This window comes from Dipodomys merriami, unplaced genomic scaffold (assembly GCF_024711535.1).
Source record: "Dipodomys merriami isolate MVZ:Mamm:240054 unplaced genomic scaffold, mDipMer1.0.p SCAF_4, whole genome shotgun sequence".
In the NCBI taxonomy this organism is placed as follows: Eukaryota; Metazoa; Chordata; class Mammalia; order Rodentia; family Heteromyidae; genus Dipodomys; species Dipodomys merriami.
In genome coordinates, this window is record NW_027205603.1 from 7,812,525 (window position 1) to 7,838,419 (window position 25,895).

Consider the following 25,895-nt stretch of genomic DNA (forward strand, 5'->3'; position numbering starts at 1 on the left):
AGAAAATAATATAAAGGATAATATGAAGAATAATATATATAATATATATTATATAATATATAATAAATATAATATAAATAGGTTCTCTATAATCCAAGGAATTTGATCATAGGCAAAAGGAATGTAGTGTGAAATTTAAAAAAATAACTATTGGCATTTTTATCTACTTAAATGGGAACTTTAAACGCTTCATAATTGTCTAAAAATGTGTTGGATAAGAGTGGAAACCCTTGTCTTGTTCCTGATTTTAGTGGAATTTACTTCAGTATTTCCCCATTTAGTGTGATATTGATTATGAGTTTGTGGTATATAATATTTACTATGTTGAGGTACATTGCCTCTATTCCTTGTATTTGCAGAGCTTTTATCCTAAAAAGATACTGAATTTCATCAAAAGATTTTTCCAAATCAATTGAGATGATCACATGATTTTTGTTCTTGATTTTGTTTATTGCCACCTTATGTGTGTGCACCTATATACACATATGTACACATCATATATACGTATATACACACATACATACATACAGATATATACTTGTAGGCCAGGAATACAAGTACATTGATAATTGTGTGTTGTCTTTTTAATGTGATATTGAATGCTGTTTACAAGTATTCTGTTTTATTATTTTATTTTGCTTTATTTTATTCATTTTTGGTGTTAGTACTAGAGATTGAACTCAGAGCCTCTCATTCTCACTTGGCTTTTTCACTCAAAACTGGGACTCTACCACTTGAGCTACACCTCTGCTCCCTCAAAGTACTTTGTGGAGAATTTTTGGGTCTTTCTTTCTTCTTTCCTTCCTTTCTTTCTTCCTTCCTTTCTTTCTTTCTTTCTTCCTTTCTTTCTTCCTTCCTTTCTTTCTTTCTTTCTTTCTTTCTTTCTTTCTTTCTTTCTTTCTTTCTTTCTTTCTTTCCTTCCTTCCTTCCTTCCTTCCTTCCTTCCTTCCTTCCTTCCTTCCTTCTTTCTTTCTTTTTCTTTCCCTACTTCTTTTTTTTTGGTCATGGTGGGGAGTCTGTGTTTCTTAAAGATATTGACCTATCATTCTCTTTTCTTCTTTTTTCCCAGTCTGGTTTTGGAACAATACATACTTCATAGAATAAGTTTGGTGGTGTTTGCTTCCTTTCTATTTTGTAGAAAAGTTTGAGGAGTGTTGGTGATTGTTCTTTTTATAAGGTCTGATAGAAGTCAGCATTGAATGCATCAGGCCCTAGGCTTTTCTTTGTTGGGAGAATATTATTGCTTCATTCTCATCACTTGTTACAGATCTGTTTAAGTAGCTTAAATTTTTCTTACTTCAGCTTTGGCAAATGGACTGCCTCTAGAATTGTATCCATGTCCTCCAGGTTTTCCAGTTTGTGTGAATGTAAGCTTTTAAAACATTCCCTCGCAATCTTCTCAGTTTCATTGGTATTGTTGTGATACACCTATTTTCATCTCTAATTCTACTAATATGTATCTTTTCCATCCACTTTTAAGTTAGATCAGTCAAAGGTTAACCAATATTATTTACCTTTTCAAAGAACCAACTATTTGTTTCATTTATGCTAAGCATAATTTTTTTAATATTGTTGGTAAAAAGGTGCTATGCAGAGAGGTTACAGTTACATAAGTCAGTTAAAGAGTACATTTCTTTTTGGATAATGTCACCCTTCCCTCACTCTCTCCAAGTTTTCCCCTCATCTCTTCATCTACAAGTTGAATAGTTCATTGTCAACTTAGTATCTGGTGATGAATACCACTGCTGCATTTGTTCACTCTTTGTTGTAAAGTTTTTTAGTCTCTAATTCATTCATTTCTGCCCTAATCTTTATTATTTGTTTATATCTGCTATGTTTGAGTTTGTCTTCTTGTTTTTCTGGGAGCTTAAGATGCAAGCATTAGGTTATATATTTGGGATTTCCTGTTCTCTTTTTGTTGTAGATACCTGTAGTTATAGACTTTCCAAAATTTTAGAATACTTCACGGATTCTCACATAGGGAGTAGGCTAATCTCTGTCTCATTCCAGTTTTAAAATATGTGTTGTCCAAGTAAACACTGGTTTCCTTCATTATTGTGAGATTTGAGTGGATGAGATTGACATCAAAGGTCCTTCTATGTTTTGAAGTATTCTTATATATCACTTGTAATACTCAGAATAAAATTTAACTTTGAAAACGAAGCTACAAGTGAAACAAATCCCATCCCATCCTCCTAACATAAGTTTAAGGTAAGAAAATGCTGTGATCTTTCCAATTTGAATCTGGATTTGTAGCCATTGTGACGTTGAATACATACAGTACTAAAAGATAGGAGCTACTCTCTGTTGAAAATGTGCATGTATTATGTATCAGTCCTCAGATTCACTTTGGGCCTCTTGATTGTCATCCTTCTATTTGGGATTGCTTTTTTCTTTTGGGTTCATTTGGGGTCATTTGCTGGATACTTTTTTTTTAACTCAATTCTGTTTTTAACCCAGACTGGATATCTCTTCAAGTATGATGGATGTGTATGTACAGAGTCTATCTTTGTTGTTGTTGTTGTTGTTGTTATGTCTATTCTTCCAATATTGATCTGGGAATATTATCAACCCCTATTTATCATGTAGAATGCTAAGCTCAATATATCATTTTCTTTTCAGTGTCTTTGCTACTTACTTATCTTGTAAGAGTAAGGAATTGCTCCTAAGAAAGCAATGTATCTGATGATATTCTTTGCCATTCCAACTAGCATAAATCTTGAACTTGGGAGTTGTGATTGGCCAAGGAAAAGGCAGCATCCTGGCAAGAAGACAGAAAAGAAAATACTTTGAGTTTCCTGGGGCTACTTCCTAAAATTCAGGTCGCCTGCTCTCTCACGGCCTTCGGAGTAACTTCTAAACAAATACAGTTCCTTTCACATAGCAGCAAGTTTAACTGTTGCTTTCCTCTGGGATTGTGCCAAAGAAAATAGTCTGTCATTTAAAGAGAAGAAAACAAAGTTCCAAGACTCTGTAATATGGCAAAGAAAATAAATGACAGCAACTGAAGGGTGAAGGGGTCTGTTTTAGGGCATGGTTTTTTTGTTTTTTTTTTTTGGTTTGTGTTTTTTTGTGTGTGTGCTAAATCCCTTGAATTTATCAGGCACCTTCTGAGTTAATGTGAACAGACTAGCTAGACGTTTGTTTTGTTTGTTTGTTTCAAAGTAATTTGATGTGTTATTCCACACTCCTAGAAGAAAAAGGATGAAGGACAAGAATTGCGGGGCAGTGGGGGGGGGGGGGAGGGCGGCATTAGAAATGAGGTCAATGAAGAAGAAACTCTTCTCTATGGACAAGTGCCAGCCTTCCTATTCCCAAGGTGCAGTGCCTCCTTGAAACTACCCTGACTCCCAGTTGTAGGGAATCGTTTCTAAAAGAAGTGAAGAATGAGTACAGATCTGTGAAACCAAGGAAAATGACTTTTCTGTTAGGAAGATCCAGGTCCTAGACTGCCATTCCCTGAGAACAGAAGCAATAGCAAAGCTGTATGATAGCCACACATTTGGGATGGATCTGGGGAAGCACAAACTCAGGGCAGAAAGGGTGAAGCATGGAAGGAAACGCCCATCTAATCATGTACTTGAAGTGGTTCAGCACTCAGGGGGACTCAATCACATAAGATCGTCTCAGGAGGTTTTGATAAAATGGACCTCAAAAGTTTTGATCTGGGCCATGAAAGAGAATTCACATGTCAGCTTTGGTCCCTTCAACCCATTGTCCCTACAAATGTCACCTCCCCTCCCCTCTTATTACTAGATGATACGTATTTTAATGCTAGAAGCATTTCCATAGGGACTACATGCCATCAAATAGGAGAACCCCAAAACAGAAGAGAGTAATGTGGCATAGGACGGGAATATGGTGCAAAGCTAATTAATACCCACTTGGAATTTGTCTCCACAGCAGAGGCTTAGTGCGAAAATGGGGTCAAGGTCAAATGCAGAGCACAGAACTGGTGTCCATAAGCAGTCTCCCTTTTCTCGACTAGACTAAGTTTATGGCCTCCTTTGGATTTTTGAACTATTAGAAAGTTTTTTTAAGTAATTGTATCAAGGTTGAATTGTCAACCTGTCAGTTTTTGAGTACAAGGCATCCTGATTACTGTCACCCCTTCCATCATTTTCCTCCATCTCTCCCAACCCTACTCATCCTTTGCAAGTTACCTGTTTCCATAGTTACAGTTTTACATTGATATGTTGATTATAATTGTTGCATTCATCCACTCTTTCTCTTTCCTTTCATCTGTCCCTTACCTCCAACAAATCATGCTTCAGCTTCCTGGTAATTATTTTGTTAAAGTGTCTGTTAGTTGTTCAGAGGAGTTACACCCTGGAGATCCTCCTTTGCCTATTCCATTCTTCAGTTTGTTTGTGTAGACAGGCATATGACCCTGTGTAAGTTTCAAAATAGGTTTGTAATGTAGGTCTAACTGGAACATGGGTGGACAGGTCTTTACTTTTATCCTGATTTGTCATCTCTGGGATAAATGCCCCTAAATGGTATCACTGGATTACAGGGTAGTTTTGATGTTTAATGTTTGGAGGCATTTCCAGAATGCCTTCCAGGGTGATTGTACTGTTTTGTATTCCCACCAACAGTGTGGATAGAGCTCCTTTGACCCCACATGGCTGCCAGTATTTGTTGTTGTTATTATTGTTGTTGTTCTTGACAATGGCCATTCTTACTGAGGTGAGGTGGAATCACAATATGGCTGTGATTTGCATTTCCTTGAGAGCTTATGGCCTTTTTCATACTTCACATCCCATCTATGTCAAAGCCCCTCTCTGGTAGTAGCCAGCCAAATACCCCACAGGTCCTTAACTCAAAATAGTTAGAAAACCAGTGCCAGCCTTGCTGGTCTTTGAAGTCACTATTGATAACCACCCTCCAGTGCCTCATCCTGGTTCTCTCCCCATCAGACAGTACTTGAGCTGACCAAGATCCTGACAGGGCCGCCCAGGTCTTCATGAAAGGTCTGAGTCTCCATTGCTTTTCCCTTGTCCTGCCATGTTTTCTGCAGTGGTCAAGTCATCACTGTTCCAGTTTTGGAAGCAGCAAGTGATGCTTGAAGGGATCCATTTCTAAATAGTTCTTTATCTCTCCTCTCCCCCTCCCCCTTGCCCCCGCCTAGCGTAGCAGCAGTGCAATTCTCCCTGATCATCAATACTGGGGATTTCTACCAGTAGAGGAGCTTTTACTTGGTTGCTTATTCCATTGGTAGAGGAAGCCCCTGACAACACCTCCTTTTTGGAGGCTCTGGGTATGGATCCATTTCCTCATCTTTTCAAGCTTCTGGTGGCTACCTGCATTCCTTGGCTCCTGGCCACACCTAAAAAGCTGGCTGACCACTCGCTCAATCTTGCTTCTGTCAGCATATCTTTTTCTGACCACTGCTGAGAAAAGATGAGATCCACTTCCCCATTCATGTGATTAGAGATAGAGATGACCCCAATAATCTGGGATAAATTTACAATCCCAACATCCCACACTTTATAGCTTTACATGCCCATATTAGAAAGGAAGATTAATGTTCTCTCTCATAAAGCTTGAAAAAAGAGAAACTTAAATATAAGGTGATAAGGAAGGAAATAGTAGAAATTATAGCAGAAAACATAAAGCATCCATATAGACTCATTTCTAGTTTGCTGGGTTTTTTCCTCTGATGTTCTGACGTTCTGCTTCGAACTGCAGTCCTCAGATCTCAGCCTCATGAGTAGCTAGGATTATAAGCATGAGCCATTGGTGCCTGGCAAAAGACTTTTATTTTTAGCTAATATGATTTAGTCTATAATGTGTAAGTTAATGAATTTGTAAAAGAAAAAAAGTAGGTTATGCCAAGGAAAGTTTTTGGTGGTTTCTTTTTTTTTTTTAATCTCCAGCAAAATTTCAAACCTTTAGGCATTTTTCCTAAGGCTTTTAGATCCTGCAGACTGAGTTTCCATAGCAATATGTGTGTGGAAACCTCCAGGGACTCTTGACTGTAGATGGAATTAGAGATGCTTCAAGAACTGGGGGAACTGGGCAGCTACCCAGGGCTCACTATATTAATAGAACCCAAGTGGATGGTAAAGGAGTTATAGCCCAGCAAAGGAGGTAGTGGGGAAGGAAGCCCCGAACAAAGCAAAACAAATCCTTGCCATGTAAATTTAAGGCACATTAGTGAAGAATTTGCCTCTGTATCTGTAGTTTCCATGTCCATGAATTTAACCAACTGCTGTTGAAATATATCTCCCCTAAATTGCATCAGTATTGATCACTTAGGCTTTGTTCTGGACATTATTCTCTAAACAATGAAGGATAACATTTAAGTAGATCCACCTTGTGTTGGGTTTATAAGTAGTCTATAGTTGGTTAGGGTGTTTGTTTGTTTGTTTGTACCAGTCCTGAGTCTTGAACTCAGGGTCTGAGCACGGTCCCTGAGCTTTTGTGCTCAAGGCTAGTGCTCTACTACTTTGAGTTACAGTGGCATTTCTGGCTTTTTGGTAGTTAATTGGAGATAAGAGTCTCAGGACTTTCCCACTCAGGCTGGCTTTGAACCATAATCCTCAGCTCTCAGCCTCCTGAGTAGCCTGCATTACAAGTGTGAACTACCCTATGCCTGGTCTATAGTGGCTGTTAGACACAGGAAAGTGTGCCTAGGTTATATCCAAACTCTGAGCCATTTTATAGGAGAGACTTAAGCATTGTAGAAGTCCTGCAGTCTGTGTTCCTTGGGTAAAGACTGAAGGATCGCTGTGTGATCTATTTCCAACCCCGACTCTCCACCCATTTCTGTTTGCCACAAGTATTCCAATATTTTTCACTATTCTTAAATCTTCTCTTTCTCTTCACCAGAATATTGGTAATATTACTGCAAACTTTCCCTATAATAATGGGGGGAAAAACATCCAGATTGCACAGTCACTTAGAGCAATTTACAATCTACCATCTTATGGGAAAGCATCCCTTAGAAATGATATCAGAGCTAGATTTTCCTTGTTTTCCTGGAACACTTTCCAATTTCTGCCTTTCTTATGTGAAAGGCAGGTAAAGAGTTTTAAATTTCAACTTAAAATTCTCTGCCTCTAAGACATATGCAAAGGAGTAATAGTAGGATCTGTACATGAAACGCTTTTGATAAATAATGTGATCCATAGCCCAGTTCAGATTCATTGGTCATTAACTTACTTCAGGAAATGTAACATCTTCTGAGTGAATTTGGTGAGAAGTGTGTGACAGGACCAAGCAATGTCCTTCCCATCCTCACCTCTCTTGGTTGCATGACTATAGCATTAAAATAAGGATTCTACACTTTCAGAATTTTGATCTCATTCCTTCCTTTCCATCTTTACTTTGCAATTTATTGAGTTTGAGTCAGTCTTTGGGATTTGGGGCAGTTCTAGGGTGTGAACTCAGGGCCTTGAACTTGCTAGGGTGGTGCTCTACCAATTGAGCCCCTCTGCCAGTCCTTTCATTTGGTTATTTTTAGAGACGGGGATCTCACTTTATGCTTCACTAACCTAGACCTCAATCCCACTATCTGACTTTTACATGTAGCTGGTGTGACAGGTGTGTGCTACCATGCAAAACCCATCAGATTGAGCTTGATCCATAGTTTTCCCAGTCTCAACTTCCCAAGTAGCTAGGATTAAGCTACCAGTTGACTTAGCAGTTTGAGTCTTTCTATCTCAGAGAAATTTAGATACGTCCAGTCAATAATTCAGTCAGTAATTTAAAATCACCAGACTGGGTATGAAAAAAAGCACTTTTTCCCATTTCAAAAAAAACACAAAAAACAAAAAACAAAAAACCCCAAAACTAGTAACATCCTTTCTTAGAAGTTTGGCAAAACCTAGGTACAATGCTTTTAAATATTCCATTCACAGAAAGGAGATATTATCTTTGGAGAAGACATATGAAGAAACTTTTATGTGTGTTTTCTTTTTTCTTCCATTTATTTTTGGAGGGCAGCATTGGAGATTGAGCCCAGTGCTTCACCTTGTCCAGGAAAGCACTAGACCACTTGAAGTCAATTGATATCATTAAATAATCATTGAAACCAGAACTTGTATCATCTTAAATAATCCCTGGATAAGGAAGAAATGACCAACATCACCTCCCATTTCAGGCAGCAAATATAGTGTCATTTGACATTCAAAACTGTTGCTTCACAAAAGAAATATGAAGTATTCTTAGCAACAATCTTGAAAGGATTCTCTTTCTGTAAACATCAATGAGTCTTCAGGTCCTGGTGGTTCACTCCTGTAATCTTAATACTCAGGAACTGAGATCTGAAGATCCTGGTTCAAAGCCACCCAGAGCTGGAAAGTCATGAGACTCTTACCTCCCATTAACCACCCAAAAAAAGCTGGAAGTGGAGCTGGGGCTCAAGGAGTAGAGTGCTATCCTCAAGTGACAAAAGCTCAGGGACAGTGCCCAGGCCTTCAGTTCAAGCCCCACAATGGGTGCATGCATGCACACACACACACACACACACACACACACACACACACACACACACACACACACACTACAGAGAAAGAAAGAGATAGATAAAGATAGAGATAGAGATTCCAAAGCCATCATTTCTTACACTAATGCTGGCTGATAGCTACCTTTGTTGAGTATATAAAATTAAGAATTCATCTAACCGAATCATATCCCCTAAGGAAAAAAAAAGAAGAGTGGACTACTACATACAAGCAAGAAGTGGTATTTCATCTCTCCTTATTGTTGGACAATGATATTATCTTCCTCTTACAACTTAGTTTTCAAAGAGAAAACGTGACTCATCTTCTACCACAAAATGCTTCATGAATTGTCTAGGAGGGGCAGCATCTGGTGCTGATCCTCAGGACCCTATGTTCAAATGTCTGACAGATACAATTCCATTCTGATGTGTTTTAAATTTTTGAAAGTTACCTTTGGCTAACTAACGCATTGAGATCTGTGGTCCTTGCCTTCTTGCCCAAGAAGAAAGATTGACATTGCTGTACTGCCAGGTATGATGGTGCATGGCTGTAATCCTAGCCCTCAACAGGCTGAGGCAGGAAGATTGCAAGTTCCAAGCCAGTTAAATTGTCTAGTGAGAATGACTGACTGAATGAATGTTTTAAAAATAAGGTTGCTATGTTAAGTTTTTTTTAAATCATAGCTATGAATTAAAAAGACCTCAATTCCAAGCAGGACCAGTGTGAACCAGAACCAATTTGCCAGTTTCAGGATTTCATTGAGTCATCATAATCTAATAACATACAATTCCAAAAATAGGACCTTATGCTCACATCTTCTTTCCATGAATTTCAAAAGGAGCCCTGAAGAAATTGAATTCTGTCAGAAAAGAAGGGGAAATTTAAGTAATAAATTCAGGATAGCCACTCCCCTTCTTTTATTGACATGCGTGGGAGATTGTTCAAAGTGAGAATGGACACAGTATTTTTATGCCAATATTCGAGGGAATTGGTACAGTATTTTTATGCAAGGATTCCAGAGACAAATTTCCATTCTCCAGGATATTTTAGAAAGACATCTCCTGCCAGATACTATGGAGAGGCAGTATTTAATAAAACTTCATCTCTCTTTAAAGACTTCTGCCATCTTGTTTCAAAGGTAATCACAAAGAAATTTGAAATAGACAGGACTACAGACTTGATAAAGAAAAAGTGCAGTTCAGCAGAAAATAGTTTGGGGTTATTTCTGAATCAGAAAAGTTGTGTTTATACTCTGGGACTCTTGAGCACCAAACAAAACCCAGAATTTGGGTAAATTAGGAAAATGAATCCTTCCCAGGCAATAGCTAACACTTCTATCACCTCTGTTGTCAAATGTCACCCACATGCAGCTCAGTGTAATTGTGACAAGCCGACAACTACTCATCAATACAAAGCTTTATGTGTTTATTGTAATCAGTTTACGCATGTGATGAAACTGATCATTTCAACCATTTTTATGTGTCTTCTTCAAAGGCTGTCAGGTGCATTGTTAGGTTATGATGACCATTTTCCATCTCCAAAACCTTTTCACCTTTCCAGACCCAAACCCTGTACCCATCTAACAGTAAGAGCGCTTTCCTCTCCCTTCATCCCCAGGCAATTCAACATCATTTTCTGTCTCCATGAATTTGAGTACTGTAAACTCCTTATCATACAATCTTTCACATGGGTTTCACTTGGTGTAATGTTGCCAAGGTTCAACCATGTTGTAACATGCCAGACGTTCATTTGTTTTTAAGACTAAATAATAGTCATTGTATGCATAAATCACATTTTGTTATTCCACCTCTGGTGAACATTTGGGCTTTTCATTTTTGGCTACTATGAGTGATATATGTATAATGCCCTGACCTTTAGTTTGGTTGGGAATATGTCTAGGGGTTGGTTTGCTTTATTTTCTTCACTACATGACTTTTATCTCTTAGATCTGTTCCTAAGAATAATATTCTTTTGATGATATTGTACAGGGAACTTTTTCTTGATTTCCTTTCTGAGTTGCTTTTTGTGAATGAAGAACATTAGATATTTTAAGTGAATACACTTTAAGTGTTCTAGAAGGACTTCATGTTCACAGCAAAATGGATCAGAAGGCAAACAACATTCTCATATGCTTCTAGTCCCCCAGCCTCCCATGGACATCCGGAACCTAGCAATTTAATTCTGTGATATTCCACAAACCCACAGTGCGACATCATTATGAGTCAAAGCCCATAGATTATATTAAGGTTCACTTGGTATTATATTTTCTATGGGTTTTGACAAATGTATGATGACACATGTCTATCACTATATTTTCAGAGGAGAGTTGAACTGCCTCATCATCCTGCTGTTTCTCCAGTTCATCTCAACCATTATCATCATTTTCTGTCTCCATAATTTTCATTATTTTAGATTTGTTATATATAGCCACATAGTATGTTGCTTTTTCAGAATGACTTCTTCCACTTCATAATATATATTTACATTTTCTCTATGTCTTCTCACAGATTGGTAGCTCATTTCTATTTGGTTCTGACTAATATTCCAGTGTCCAGAGACATCATAGTTTGCTTCTCTATATAACTATTGAGAAACATCTTGATTGTTTCCAAATTTTGGCAATTATGGATAAAGCTGAATGCTTTTATGTCAACATTTAGGTTACCCCTGTGGAAATTCTTGTGTGGACATGAACTTTCTCTTTTCTTTTCCTTTCTTTCTTTCTCACTCTTTTTTCCTTTTTCCTTCCTTCCTTCCTTCCTTCTTTTCTTTCTTCCTTCCTTCCTTCCTTCTTTCCTTCCTTCCTTCCTTCCTTTCTCTCTCTCTCTCTTCTTTCTTTCTCTCTTTCTTTCTCTCTTTCTTTCTCTCTTTCTTTCTCTCTTTCTTTCTCTCTTTCTTTCTTTCTCTCTTTCTTGTTGTGAAAATACCATACAGAAGGGTTACAATTACATGGGCAAATTAATGAGTACCTTTCTTATCAAGCATTGTTGCCTTCTCCTTTGTTTCTCCTTCCCATCCCTTCCCATCTCCCTCCCTATCCTCCCCCCGCCCCCCCCCCGCCCCTCGCCAAAGTTGTAAAGTTCATTTTCAACCTAACGTCTTGTACATCTTATTGTTGCAATGGGTCCACCTGTATCCCTATTTAAACAATTTGTTTTTTCCCTTCCTCTCCACAAATTATACCAACATCAAATACAGTGAAAACAGGTGTGATACCGTGGGAGAGGGACATACAAAGCAACAAAGAAATAATCTTATAAATATGTTAGAAACAATAGCAAGAAAGAAAAAAAAACATTTGAGTCCTTATCTTGGGGTTCATTTCGCCTAACGTCAATTTATCTGACCTTTTCTGGTTGACTCAGACATATACTAGTTATTGCAAATAAGGGAAACCATGGGACCTATGTTTCTTTGGGCCTGGCTTACTTCACTTAATATAATTTTTCCAGGTCTTTCCATTTCCTAACAAATGGAGCAATGTCATTCTTTCTGATGGAGGCATAGAATTCCATTGTGTATATATACCACATTTTCTTGATCCATTCATCTACTGAGGGGCATCTGGGTTGGTTCCATATCTTAGCTATAGTAAATAATGCTGTAATAAACATAGTTGTGCTGGTAGCTTTAGTGTGGTCTTGTTTGTGATCATTTGGGTAAATTCCCAAAAGTGGGATTGCTGGGTCATAGGGGAGCTCTATGTGGAGTCTTTTGAGGAACCTCCATACATCTTTCCAAAGTGGTTGAACAAGTTTACACTCCCACCAACGATGCAGTAGGGTTCCCTTCTGTCCACATCCACTCCAGCATCTGTTGTTATTAGAGTTCTTGATTATAGCTATTCTAACTGGGGTGAGGTGGTATCTCACTGTTGTTTTGATTTGCATTTCTTTTATGGTTAGAGAGGTTGAGCATTTCTTCATGTGTCTATTGGCCATCCTTCTCTCCTCTTCAGAGAAGTTTCTCTAAGTCTTTAGCCCACTTATTTATTGGGCAGCTGTTTCTTTGAGATTTTTTGTTGGGGGATTTAATTTTTTGAGTTCTGGGTATATTTTAGATATGAGACCCTTGTCCATTGTATGGCTAGTGAAGATCTTCTTCCTCTTCCCTTCTTCCTTCCTTCTTCCTTCCTTCTTCCTTCCTTCTTCCTTCCTTCCTTCCTTCATTCCTTCCTTCCTTCATTCCTTCCTTCCTTCCTTCCTTCCTTCCTTCCTTCCTTTCTTTCTTTCTTTCTTTCTTTCTTTCTTTCTTTCTTTCTTTCTTTCTTTCTTTCTTTCTTTCTTTCTTTCTTGTCCTTCCTTTATTCCTTCCTTTGTTTCTTTCTTTCTTCCTTTCTATCTCCTTCCTTCCTTCCTTTCTTTCTTTCTTTCTTTCTTTCTTCCTTTCTTTCTTCCTTTCTTTCTATCTCCTTCCTTCCTTTCTTATTTTTCCTTCTTTCTTTCTCTCTCCCTCCCTCCCTCCCTCCCTTTCTTCCTTCCTTCCTTCCTTCCTTCCTTCCTTCCTTCCTTCCTTCCTTCCTTCCTTCCTTCCTTCCTTCTTTCCTTCCTTCTCTTTGGATGAATACCAGGTTGCATGTTTGTTAGGTCATATGGTAAAAACATGCTTAATTTTATAAGGCACCACCAAACTGCCTTTCGGAATGGTTGCAACATTTCATAAAATCATTGGCAATGAATAAGTGTTCCAGTTAATCCTCAGGTTCACCAGCACGTAGTATTGTCAATATCTTGGATTTATGGCCTTTCTGATAAGCATTTGATGGCAACCCATTGTTTGAATTTGTAATTTCCTAATAACACATAATGTTGGGCATATTTTCATACGATTACCTTTCCTCTATATTTCTTGTTTGGTATCTGTTTAATTTTTTTGCCCATTTTGCATATAGTTGTCTACTTTTTACTAAGTTACTTGATCTTTTTAGATGGCAATTCTCTATTGAATACGGTTTGAAAATTCTCTCAATTTGTGACTATCTTCTCGTTCTCTGAACATTGTCATTTGCCAAAAAGACTTTTTTTTTTTCAGAAAAAAAATCCAATGAAATGGAGATAGCTATTCTTCCTTTCATGGACTGAGTCTTTGATGATATGTTGGCTTGATTATCTTCACCAAAGTTCATGCTGAACTTTAATCCTTGGTGTTACTTACTAAGAAGGTAGAAACCTAATTGAACCATGGTAAACTATTTGGGAGGAAATTAAAGTTAAGTGAGGCCTTACCCATGAGACTCTGCTCCAGAAGAACTCTGGGTTTCTAAAAAGAGGAGGTGAGATGTATGTTAAGAAGTTCTATCTTACCAGATTAATGTTCTACACTGCCTGAGGACACTGTTGAGGGTCCCCCCCACAAGAAAGACTTCACTAGATGAGGTTTGCCCTATCTAGAATTTTCCAGTTTTCAGAACCATGAGTCAAATAAATAATCTTAAAGTTGCCTACTCTGAGCCTCCAGAAATTCATTCATCACTGCCAAGCATTCCAATCCAGGCCCTGATTCCAGCAGACATTCCTCCTACTGGGCTTCCACTCTGATAAACTATGGTGCTTTCAATCCATCTTCTGTCTCTCCAGTCTCTGTGCTCCCAGTGACCTCTCCTGAACTCTGCAGAGTAGGTGATTTTTCATTTGATCAGCTTTGTGCATGAGAGAATAGAATGACAACAGCTGAGCTGAACAAGAGATCAGGAGGCCTTGGGGATGAACTTTCAAGCACATAATTTGCACGTGCTAACAAGGAATTGGAGCTCTTCATGCCAAATGTAAACACGTGCCTTCTGCAAGAGCTAAGAAAGCCACTGACCATGTGACAGCATTGGAGCAAGCGAGCCTTCCAGAGATGAAGTGTGGTTAAGGAGCCCTTCAAGATACGTTTCTGAGCTTTCTTCTTGATCATCTCTCTCAAACATGATTCTGCTTATAAAATGCTAATCATCTCTGCCTCAGTGAACACATATGCATTGACAATTCCTTTTGAAAAGGAAGATGTCATCAATTCTCAAGGGAACTGTATGAAGAGATTGATGCCCAGTGCTATATTCCTGTGAGACAACATATTTCAAGTACAGCTTCTTCACCTTCATAAAATATATAACCAAATGTCTTCAATGGATGAATATTGAATGTTTATGTTTGAGTCACATTTTTTTAAATTATAGTGGACCTCAGGACCTCATTTGCTGGCAGACTGTTCCTCAGCCCAGATTTTGCTGATTGTTTTGGAGACATTATCTCACAGACTTTTTTGTCTAGGCTGGCTTTGAACTATGATCCTCTAGATTTCAGTCTGGGATTATAGGCATAAACTTTGACTAATGCAAGGGCTGCTATCTTTGACTTAAAACATGGGATGCTAACCTTTCTTCTTCAGAATGCCCATTTATGAAATACAGGTGATGGTAAACATTGAAATGGGTCTTTAATGATGTCAACAATAAACCAGGTTTAGATTACAGAGAAATCTTTGGTTGAGGCAGGAGTCTGAAGCTCAAATGAGCAAGAAAGAGGGACAATCTATTAGTTCCAGTGGGTATTTCACCTATCACCCTATTTTTATGACAGGCTCTTTCTGCTTTGTAACTGCTGCATAGGACCTGACATTAGGTATCCATCTGCATTTATTCATTCCTAAGGTGTTCTCTTAATTTTCTCCATGAGCATTTATTTTAAAGCTTCTCCTTAACTAGGAATATAATCAAAGGGACAGACTCAAATTTAAAACATATACGTAATATCACTTTTTAATAACAGAAATCCTACTTAATATGTTATCTATCACAACAATGTATTGACTAGGTAATAAAACTTTGAGGGACCGTTGTCTATGGATAAATCACGTGATTATGTGGCCTGTGGTACATTTTAAGGAATTTCTCACCTATAGCTGGATTCAGACTTTGAAAAAAATACAGGCTAGAGAGCTGCATTTTAGGTAAAGATTGCCATCCCCCGCCTCAGAAAAATGACACGTTCTTAAGTATCATATATTTTGCATCCATTGATTTGGGTTAGGAAAATTTCTAAACATAATACTAAAAGATAAGTTAGTTGTCTATTTCAACATTTCAAAGTTCCTGAAAGAAGTCTAAAAGCGTTCATTCCTCTTAGCACTGTTTCTGAATAAGATTCTTGCTAAAACTGTTTTCTTCTCCCCCTGTCCCGATACTTTAGTGATAATTAACTCTAGCCTTCATTTCATCGCCTCATAAGCTTTGGTGTAAAAAAAAAAAAAACAAAAATTAAGATTTATAAAATCACTCAGCAAAGAATTCTACTACCCTGGAATAAAAGGAGACTTTTCTCACTAAAAGCCAGGGAGGAATTGGTAGCAATTAAACTCTTCACAGACATTTGAAAAACCAATGGAAAATTATAGGCCCTTGACAGTTAATTCCTATGAGCCTTTATTTTCCTTCAAACTTACTGAAATGATGGCCCACCTACGTAGGTTCAGAGTTGCTGAAAAGCTGTAGTCAGATAATGGCTTGAACCTTGCCATTCTGTTTGTATCTTTTGGAAAGAATTTCTATAGGATTCTCTGCTATTCTGTTATGTGTTTAAGTGATACTTTGATTTATGTGTTCATCCATTACCATTCTGGAAAGAACCAAGGCAACTTAAACTGAATTTTCTTACCAAACCAAATCACATATGTGGGCAAAGGTAGTTAAGATAGGTCACCCAAGCTCCTTTGTTATGATGCAACTGTCTTCATGCTTTTTACAAATCTTGAAAACACAGAACTAGTACCATATCTTTAATGTCCACAAAACATCATATATGTGTTATATTATTCTCTCACTGTATTTTCCTTTAGTGATGGTGTTTATGTCAAAGTGGACATGGGTACCATTTTGATTTTTCTAATTAGAAAGAATGAATTTCAGATCCAGAGCTGTTCTTTGTAGATCATAGGATGTCGAGGACCTCGATGAGCTGACCTGGCTTCTGGTCCTTGCTTTAATATCACATGGCTGTACCTTAGCCATATCCCTCCCCGAGCCAATGTTTTCACCTAACTAAAAGGAGTTAATGGTTATTTTTCATGCAGGGTTATAAAGAGTAAAGAAAGAGGAGATATAAGAAAGATAGATGAAGCTAGAGGTATAGCTTAGTGGTAGAGCACCTACCTGGCAATTGTGAGACCCTGAGTTCAAAACTCCAGGACTGAAAATAGAAAAAAAAAATAAGAAAAGACAAGTGGATATATATGAAAAGCAAATAAAGTACATGTTGCATAATATTTCATAGCTTTGGCATTCTGAAAGACCTCTGCAGGAGAGGTAGGCTTCCAGAACACAAATAACTGAATGAATATCAAATCATCATAGAGTCCTGTCTACTTATCAGAAATACATAAAATATAAAATTAAAATCCAGTGCTTCAGCTTCCTTTTGTCACATACAAAATTGGGAATGGATTAGGTATCACCCACAGTGTATAGATTTTTTTCCAAGTATCATTTTTTAAAAATTCTAATAATTGAAAGGTCATACAGGAATTCTCTCAAGGAGCATATTCAAACATAGCAGAAAAGTACAAACAGGGTTAGTAATTTTAAGGCCATCCACTCAAAATGGTAGTTCTGGGGTCTACTTTGGTTTTTAGTCCAGTGGACTAAATACTGCTGGGGTATGAATAGGTCACAACTCAAATCCATGTCTTACTGAATTATCTAATTAAAAGAAAGAAGTACCTTCCTCTTCAAGAACACGAAACAGGGCTCCGACAGTGCTTCACTGAAGGCCCTTGAAAATGTATGCATGCTGGTTTTCCCATTATATAGCCCTTGAATATTTTATCTATTGATCTTCTATATGGCAGGTTACATAATCAGTAGTTCTTTCCCATGAGTGATTTTAGACCCAGGAAACATCACCAATGGCTTGGAAATATTTCCCATATTTCATAGCTGGCACAGATGTACAGTTGACACTTAGTAGCACATTTGGTGGGTGCCAGGGATCTAGCTTGAATATCTGACAGTAGACAGTAAAGACCTTGTAACAAAAATTCCCTCCAAAAGTCAGTGTTGCCAAGATGGCGCCACTAAATGTCCAGTCCACAGTGACCTGAGCCGGAACTCAGCCCACGGAATTTCCATGGGTTCCCTCTGAAATCACTTTGTGGTAAGAGATTTCACCCATGGCGACCCTTACTGTGGTGAGAAATTTGTGCTAAGACAAGGCAGAAACACACTGTAGCCCTGCACATGATGCCTGAATGAACTTCTCCTTCTAAATGGCATGAAGGCATTTCACAAACATGAAATCACTTCCTTTTGTCTCTGAAAATAAAATCCAGTCCTAGGAAATGATGCTTCTACTGTGCTAAAGGTCACGGAGACCTTGGGCAGCTCTCTGAAAACAAGCTATTCTAGATGCCTTGCAGCAAATTCATTTATCAGTGCCATAAACCTAATAGAACAATGGGGGGGGGGAAGCAAACCATCCACGTATCTATTTCCCATCTAAACATTTGCTGAGAAGAAAAGTAAGAAGAGTGCAGTTTCACCAGACAGCTCAGTCAATGTAAGACTCCTGTCAATACCTGGATCCTTCCAACCCCCATCTCATTAACATACAGTGACAAGAGCTACTAAGCTTCTGGGTAACTGTTTTGGGAATTTTAAGGATATCAACTTTTGAATAACAAGTCTCTCAATGTTTTCCCACCAGGCTTTTCCCAGCAGTTGAAAATATCTGGATCTTATTCTGGTTTTTCATTCTTTTTTTAGCTTCCTGAAATGACTCATGTTCAAACGCAGCGGCCCTGGATGATGTTTCTCCTGCAGAACGTTGGATTGATCCTAGGTTGGCTCATTCTCCTGCTCTTGGCTATATATGAGCAAAATATTAAAATATAAGCTAAGGTCCGCAAAATCCATCAGAAGTGAATTGATTGGGTCTCATTTCTTTTGCTGTACTCTGTACTGATTAGCAAATTAGGGTGTTTTTTTTAAATTGAGGTAAAGTGCATATCTTTTAATTCATTAACGTATTAACTTATAATTCACTTTTGGTTTTGAAAGCATAAAGGTCAGGTTGTCCTTCACTGAGATTTTTTGTTGTTGTTTCTGATGTTATGAGGAAACTTGTTCCCATCTCTCTCCCTCTCTTCATTTCTCCGTCCATCCTGCACCTCCCTTCTCTCTCCCTCCCTTTCTCTTTCTCTTTCCCTCCCCATCTTGCTCCCTCCATTTCTTTCCTTCTCCATCTCTCTCCTCTCTTCCTGCCTTCCTTTTCTTCTTCTTAGCCTCCTTCCTTTTAACTGTTCTTCCTTCCTTCCCTCCCTCCCTCCTTCCTTTCTTCCTCTTTTTTTTTTTATTGTTGGTCGTGGGGCTTGAACTCTAGGCTTGGGCGGTGTCCCTGCACTCTTCAGCTCAAGGCTAACACTCTACTGCTTGAGCCACAGTGCCACATCCAGTTTTCTAGTGGTTTATTGGAGATAAGAGTCTCATGGACTTTCCTGTCTGGGCTGGCTTTGAACCATGATCCTCAGATCTCAGCCTCCTGAGTAACTAGGATTACAGGCATGAGCCACTGGCACCCAGCAACTTTCTTCTTTATTTGCCTTTTTTGTGCATAGTAAATCCTTAATTAATTCTAATAAACTTAAAATACTGTTTTCTAGGAAATATGCTTATTTGTAGTATTTAAAGTACATAGATATCTGTTAGATATGATAGCAGTTACAACATTTTTATGTCAGTAAGACCTTTTCCCTGTGGAATTATAAGCAAAGGCAAACTGCATCATGAACAAATGCAATAAAGTCTAGTTTTCAAGCAATGCTTTGTCTTACCTTCTATGACTGGATGTCAGATTCCACATCCTTTCACAAAGGCTGCACATGATAGACTTCAATGGAAGCAGCATCCCCAGGGATTGCTCATGAAGAAGCAGTCTTTAAGTCTGGGTGACAATACGTCAGCATTCTCCAGTGGGAGACACCACAAGAGACCTGTCCCTTGCAAGTGCTGGAAACGAAAGCATAAACAAAACAAAAGAAACTGAAGCTTATATCTGAACGTGCATTAATGTTTAAACTCTCATGGATTGCATAGTAGACTATACAGATAAAACTAATATGACTGATAAGTGAGCTATGTTCTAAAATATTTCTATGGATCTCTACATAGGATTTGTTAATCATTGATAATATAGGTTATTAAAATAGAAAATACCCTTGGCTTTAGTCATTTTTTACCTTGAAAACTTCATGATCAATATTTGCCTTATTTTAAAATTACATATGTATTCTTAATTATATATAAATATTTAAAATTATATATAATCTCTTATATATACAAAGTATATATAATTTAAAATGTGTATAATTTATTATATATAATTATAAATTTATATATATATCATATATAATTATACATAACATATGTTTATATCAATATATGATATATAGTATAATTTATAGTATTTATAATATAAAATGTATGTATTATAAATACTAAATAGATTTATATATAAGCATATATAGGGCTGGGAAGGTGGCTCAGTGGTAGAGCGCTTGCCTTGCAAGCCTGAGGCCCTGGGTTCAATTCCTCAGCACCATATAAGCAAGAAGAAAAAAGCCGGGAGTGGCACTGTGGCTCAAGTGGTAGAGCGCCAGCCCTGAGCTGAAGAGCTGAGGGACAGCGCCCAGGCCCAGAGTTCAGGCCCCACAACCGGACCCAAAAAAAAAAAAAAAAGCATATATAGTTTTATATTATTTATATATAGTTATATAATTATATATAATATATAAATATATATAGTATAATATTATATAATTAATATATAATTATATATAAATATAAATAAATATATACAAATATATTTTTATATTTATATTATATATAATTATATATTATATATAAATTTATATATAATTATCTACATAATTATATATATTTATATATAATATATATTTACGTATAATTATATATAATTTATATATAATCTATATATAATTGATATTTATATATAATAATACATAATTATATATACTATACAATATATAATATATTATACATTATAGTATATAATTATATAGTATATATAGTATATGATATGTATAATATAATACATTATATTATATAATATATTATAGTATATAATATACTATATATATTATATATACTATATAATCTATATATATTATATACTATAATATATTATGTAATATATATTATAGTATATAACATATAATATAATATATTACATATTATATAATATATATAATTATATATAAATATAAATATATGAAATATGTTTGTTTTATATAGTATATAACAGATTTATATATAAATTATCATCTCTACTGTAAATAATATATAACATATACAATGATATATTAATTATTAATTTTAATAATTATATTATAACTATTAATATTGATTGAGTATGTGCAATGTATTAATATATGATACACTATAATATATTATATATAAATGTATATTATATAGATATATCTATATATCTTATTTAGGACTATATCTATATTATATAATATGTATTATATATTATTATATATAAATATATATTAAATGTTAGTTTATACACACACACACACACACACACACACACACACACACACACACACAGATATAGAAAAGAGAAGAACTGTTTTACTGCCCAAGTGACTCATGGCAGTCAGTCATATGTTTCTTTTCTTTCTTCCTTTTTTTTTTTTTTTTTTTTTTGTTGGTCATGTGGCTTGAATTCTGGGCTTGGGTACTGTCCCTCAGCTCTTCAGCTCAAGGCTCTACCAATTGAGCCACAGCACTATTTCCAGTTTTCTGGTGGTTTATTGAAGATAAGAGTCTCGTGGACTTTCCTGCCCGAGCTGGTTTTGAAGCACGATCATCAGATCTCAGCCTCCTGAGTAGCTATGGTTACAAGCGTGAGCCATTGGCACCTCGCTACGTTTCTTTTCTTTTATGCCTGACACACAAACTGGCAGTTACTCTTGGCCATGGCCTCACCCAATTATCATCATTTTCATCACTTTGACTTCTAAATGAAATAGATTTGTTTTCTAGCTATCTTTAGAGCTTTCTATAAGAGGGTAAGTTTGTATGGTGCAATCATTATGAAACTTTGGCCTGCATCCATACTAGCTAGATGGCTTATCTGTGATAAAGATAGATCACTCTCGCTTTGTACCCTGTAGGTTTTGCCTCTGTCTGGGTGAGGTCTGAGATCTCAATTTGCAGCTCTGGGTGGTTATGATATTGCTGGCAGGGGCATAACTCTGAGCACTGAGCATGTGATCAAAGTTGAGCAGGCTTGGCTTTGAGAAAGAACAAGTGAATAACTCTGTTGGACAAGATCTGTGTGCTCTTGGTTAACACTTCTGTAAGATTAGGCTGGACATGAGCTCTTGACCTGAGAGACTTTCCTCTTTGTCCCATTCCACTGCATCATCGGACCAGTCCTGGGAATTACTAGTTGAGGAGTCCACACAACATTTTGATTCAGTCATTTTGAAAGGTAAGCACACTTACCATAGAGAGCATTCCCCTTGGTTTGCTAGAGAAAACACTGTATCAGAACAAGCAGCACTTGGTACAAACAAGCCAACATGGTCACAAACAAAAAGTACCTGGCACCATTTGTGTTTGGGTCTCTATACCCAGATTTTGACTTTGACAATGTGTCTTAATCTCTGCCATCTCAGGCCAAACAGTTGTGATGGATGGCTTTGTTTTCACTGTGAGTTTACAGTGGTCTGAGACTAAATTAGAAGTTTCGGTGTGAGCTGCTCATTCTCCAACCTTGAAGTTAAAATGAGTTTGAGGGCTGGGAAGGTGGCTCAGTGGTAGAGTGCTTGCCTTGCAAGCATGAGGCCCTGGGTTCGATTCCTTAGCACCACATAAACAGAAAAAGCCAAAAGTGGTGCTGTGCCTCAAGTGGTAGAGTGCTAGCCTTGAGATGAAGAGCTGTCCCAGTGCCCAGGCCCAGAGTTCAGGCCCCATGACTGACAAAAAAAGATGAGTTTGACACTGGTGGAAGTGTGAAAGGGGTGAAGGACTTAAATGAACACAGTAAGGATTTCAAGCTTATTGCCAGGTTTCCTTGATTTTAAGCAGAGACTTGACCAAATAGAGACCATCCTGAGGGTAGTGTGGCATGGTGAATTTCAGGACTCCTTTCTTCCTGGCCCATTTCCCCCTTCTCTACCTTATTATGAGAGTTTTAATGAGCTACATCAGGGTCTAGACAGCACATCATGGCCTGAGGTGCCCTCCAGCCACAAGTAATGTAGAATTACTAGAATATCTCTATTCCTCAAACAACTGAGTGCTAATAATAAAAAACATGATGACAACTCTGTGCTTTCTGAAATATGGCATGGCTGACCACTATCATCTCTTTAAGGTCAAGTTATTTTTACCCACAGATCTTTAGAGTCCATGGTAATTTTCTTATAACCAGATGTTTTCATAGTGGTAGAATGTTTCTGTTTCCTAAGCCTAAGTTCAGGATTCTACTGTATGTCTACAAGATGATTGATTTGTTGTTGCCTGCTACTGCTGTTGTTGCTGCACTCGAAATACTCCCTAAGCAAAATCAAAGAGCAAATCATGTGGGAATCTTCCTTGAATGTCCATCGTCCATGGACAGGCAATTCTTGGGGAGAAGGGAATTGTGTGGGATGCTGGGTTGCTGCACAGAGGCTGGAGAAATAGATGCTCCGGCTGCATGTGGAATCACCCTAGAAAGTCAAGTGTATGTGCCTGAAATCTGTGGCCACTCCCACCACTCCTCCCTTTTCAGAACCCAGGTTTGATAGTGAGGCCACACCTCTCCTTCTGAGATACACTCCAGATCATGCACATCTTCAGTTCTCTTTCCTATTCTAAGCTAGAAGGAGAGGGCCCCTAATCTGCTAACCACTAGGGTAGTCTGGGCTCATCAGATCACACTTCTTGTGTGGTCCCTAAGAAATTAGTCTCTAAAATGGGTATGTGGGTTTATGCTTATACTCCCATTGCTTAGATCGTGGGAGTAGTGATTCAAGGCCAGCTGGGGAAAAAGAAGTTTGTAAGAGCTCATCAGTTAAAAAGCTGAGCATGAGCCAGACTCTGGTAGCTCATACCTAGTCCTAGCTACTAGAGTGCCTGAGATGTGAGGATCACAGTTCAAAGCCATGGAAAGTCCATGAGACTCTTATCTCCAATTAATCACTAAAATAAGAAGCCAGAAGTATGTTGTGGCTCAAGTGGTGGAGCACTAGCCATAAGTAAAAACAATGATAACTCAGAAACAGAATCCAGGCCCAGAGTTTAAGCCCCAAGATAGAAGAATGCTGGGCATGGTTGCATGTTATTATCAGCTATGCAGGAAGCATAAATAGGAGGATCACAGTCTAAGCCAGCCTCAGCATAAATAAATGTAAGACCCTATTCAAAGGAAGCAAAAAAGGGTGAAAGACATGGCTCAAGTAGCAAGCACAAGGCCCTGAGTTCAAATTCTAGTAACACACACACACACACACACACACACACACACACACACACACACACACACACACACACACACACACAGGAGAAAAATAGTTCAGTCTGAAAACTAAAATCTAGATTCAAATCTCAGATTGATTTCTGGGGGCAACAATTTTCTCTTTCCATAAAATAGGACTCAAAATGGCTCCTACCTCATCGGGTTTGGGTGAGGCGATAGTTATTTCTCATGAAGCACCTGGCATAATTCCTAGGAAATACTAATGGCTCATCAGCATGATCATCATTGAGAAGCCCTTCTTCTAGCATGGCATCAAGTTGTATGCCTTAGACCTGACTTTCTTTGGTTTAAGAAAACATCTTTGGTGAGAAGAGATTAATACAGACCCATGCATACCCATATAATCAAATCTCTCTCTCTCTCTCTCTCTCTCTCTCTCTCTCTCTCTCTCTCTCTCTCTCTCTCTCTCTCTCTCTCTCTCTCTCTCTCTCTCTCATAGTTTAGTGATAGCATGCCTGTCTAAAATTCATAAAAGCCAGGATTTGATCCTTCGCATGGGAAAAACACGTGTGTGTGTACACATGTATAATTTATATTTATTTTAAAGCTTCCAAAAACACCTGCCAGCCCTTCAAAGCTGTCCCATATGCTTTTCTCCTTGATTTCCTTCCAGCACAGGAAGTGGTAGCACGGTGGCCCCGCCCTAGTTCACCTCATTCTGTTCATGGTCCTTACAAACATTTCCACCAGGCGTCATAATGCTTAAACTCCGCTTGAAGCCTTCTCTTTTATTCTTCATCTCTTTCGAGTGAGTGAAAACCAGTTGTGATTCACGGCAGTTACGCTTGTAAGGTTCAATAATGGAGCCTTGGCTGAGGGGAGTCTGGCTGAGGTCATGGTTGTTATCATGCCTTGCTTTCTGCTCAGAGAGAACAAAAACTATAGCTCAGCAGACTCCAAGGCACCTGCAGAAGAAAGGAAAACAGTGCTGCAAAGTGGATTGGAGGAAGAAGGTCATCTGCTTGCTGGAGGCCTGGTGTGGTTGGGTGGGGCTGGGACACTTCCACCTGCACTCCTAGGAAGGGCATCCTGGACAGTGGCCTATCGTGGGTGAGTGGGCGCAGTTAGCACGCTGCTGGCATGCATGCCTTAAACCCAAATGCAACATGGAAGAAAGTTTGAGATACCAGAGGTGGCTTCTAGATCTAGAGTGGTCTTAGCTCACCCATCTTCACTCCTTTGAAGGGTCTTTGAAATGTGTTTGCATATCTTTCCTGTGGGTACTTCTATTTCTGCATCTCCCACTTGTAACATTCAAGTTCCAGGATGCCTTTTGTGCCATTCAGGCCTTCTCTCCTTCACTCCCCTCCCCACGCTGTCCTTCAGCCTACTTTGAAATGCCTCTTTTCTCTCTTTCTTTGTTATAATATGTCCCTCCCCCTCTCCTTCCCCCACCAAAGTCATGCTGAAAAACATTTAAAATGTTCTTCCCTTCACCCTTACCCCAAATGAGGGGTGCTTCGTTTAGTGAGAGAACTTCATTTAGTTACTGAGAACTTAGGTTCTCAGTAAAGCCCAGGCAACAATCTCAGCTTCAGACGGGACTTGGAAAGTATGTAGGGTTTTGGCTTTAGGGACTCGATGCCTCTATTGGTCTTTAGCATTTCCTTCCCAGACTATGCAAGTGAGGGTAGGCAACATTGCATACATAGTGTTGGTGGTAAAACCAATTTTAAATACTTGATTCAAACCTTTGATTTCATTGTAGCAACAGAATGGCAACTGGTTGCCTGGTGCTGCAATGTAGCAGATCCAGCTGATAGTGCTGTTGTCAGTCTCATTTTATAGATGAAGAAATTGGCTAGCAGGGAGGTCATTTAACACTCCCAGTGTTGAAGAGCTAAGGGACATCAACTTTAGAAAATGTGTTATTGCTCCTTGCATCACGCAACCTCTTCAGAGAGAAAACTGAGGCTCC

At 38.0% G+C, this 25,895-nt stretch overlaps 1 protein-coding gene across 5 annotated transcripts in view; it reads left to right on the top strand.

The window, feature by feature from the left end:
* The window catches only part of Slc39a12 (solute carrier family 39 member 12), a 65,802-nt gene extending 46,321 nt beyond the window's left edge, over positions 1 to 19,481 (top strand). For all 5 annotated transcript variants that reach the window (XM_069990448.1, XM_069990451.1, XM_069990450.1 and 2 more), the window contains one exon: positions 18,190 to 19,481. In XM_069990448.1, the coding sequence (XP_069846549.1) occupies positions 18,190 to 18,318 (129 nt within the window). In that variant the 3' untranslated portion in view covers positions 18,319 to 19,481. The remainder of the gene's footprint in view (positions 1 to 18,189) is intronic.
* Positions 19,482 to 25,895: the final 6,414 nt, after the last annotated feature.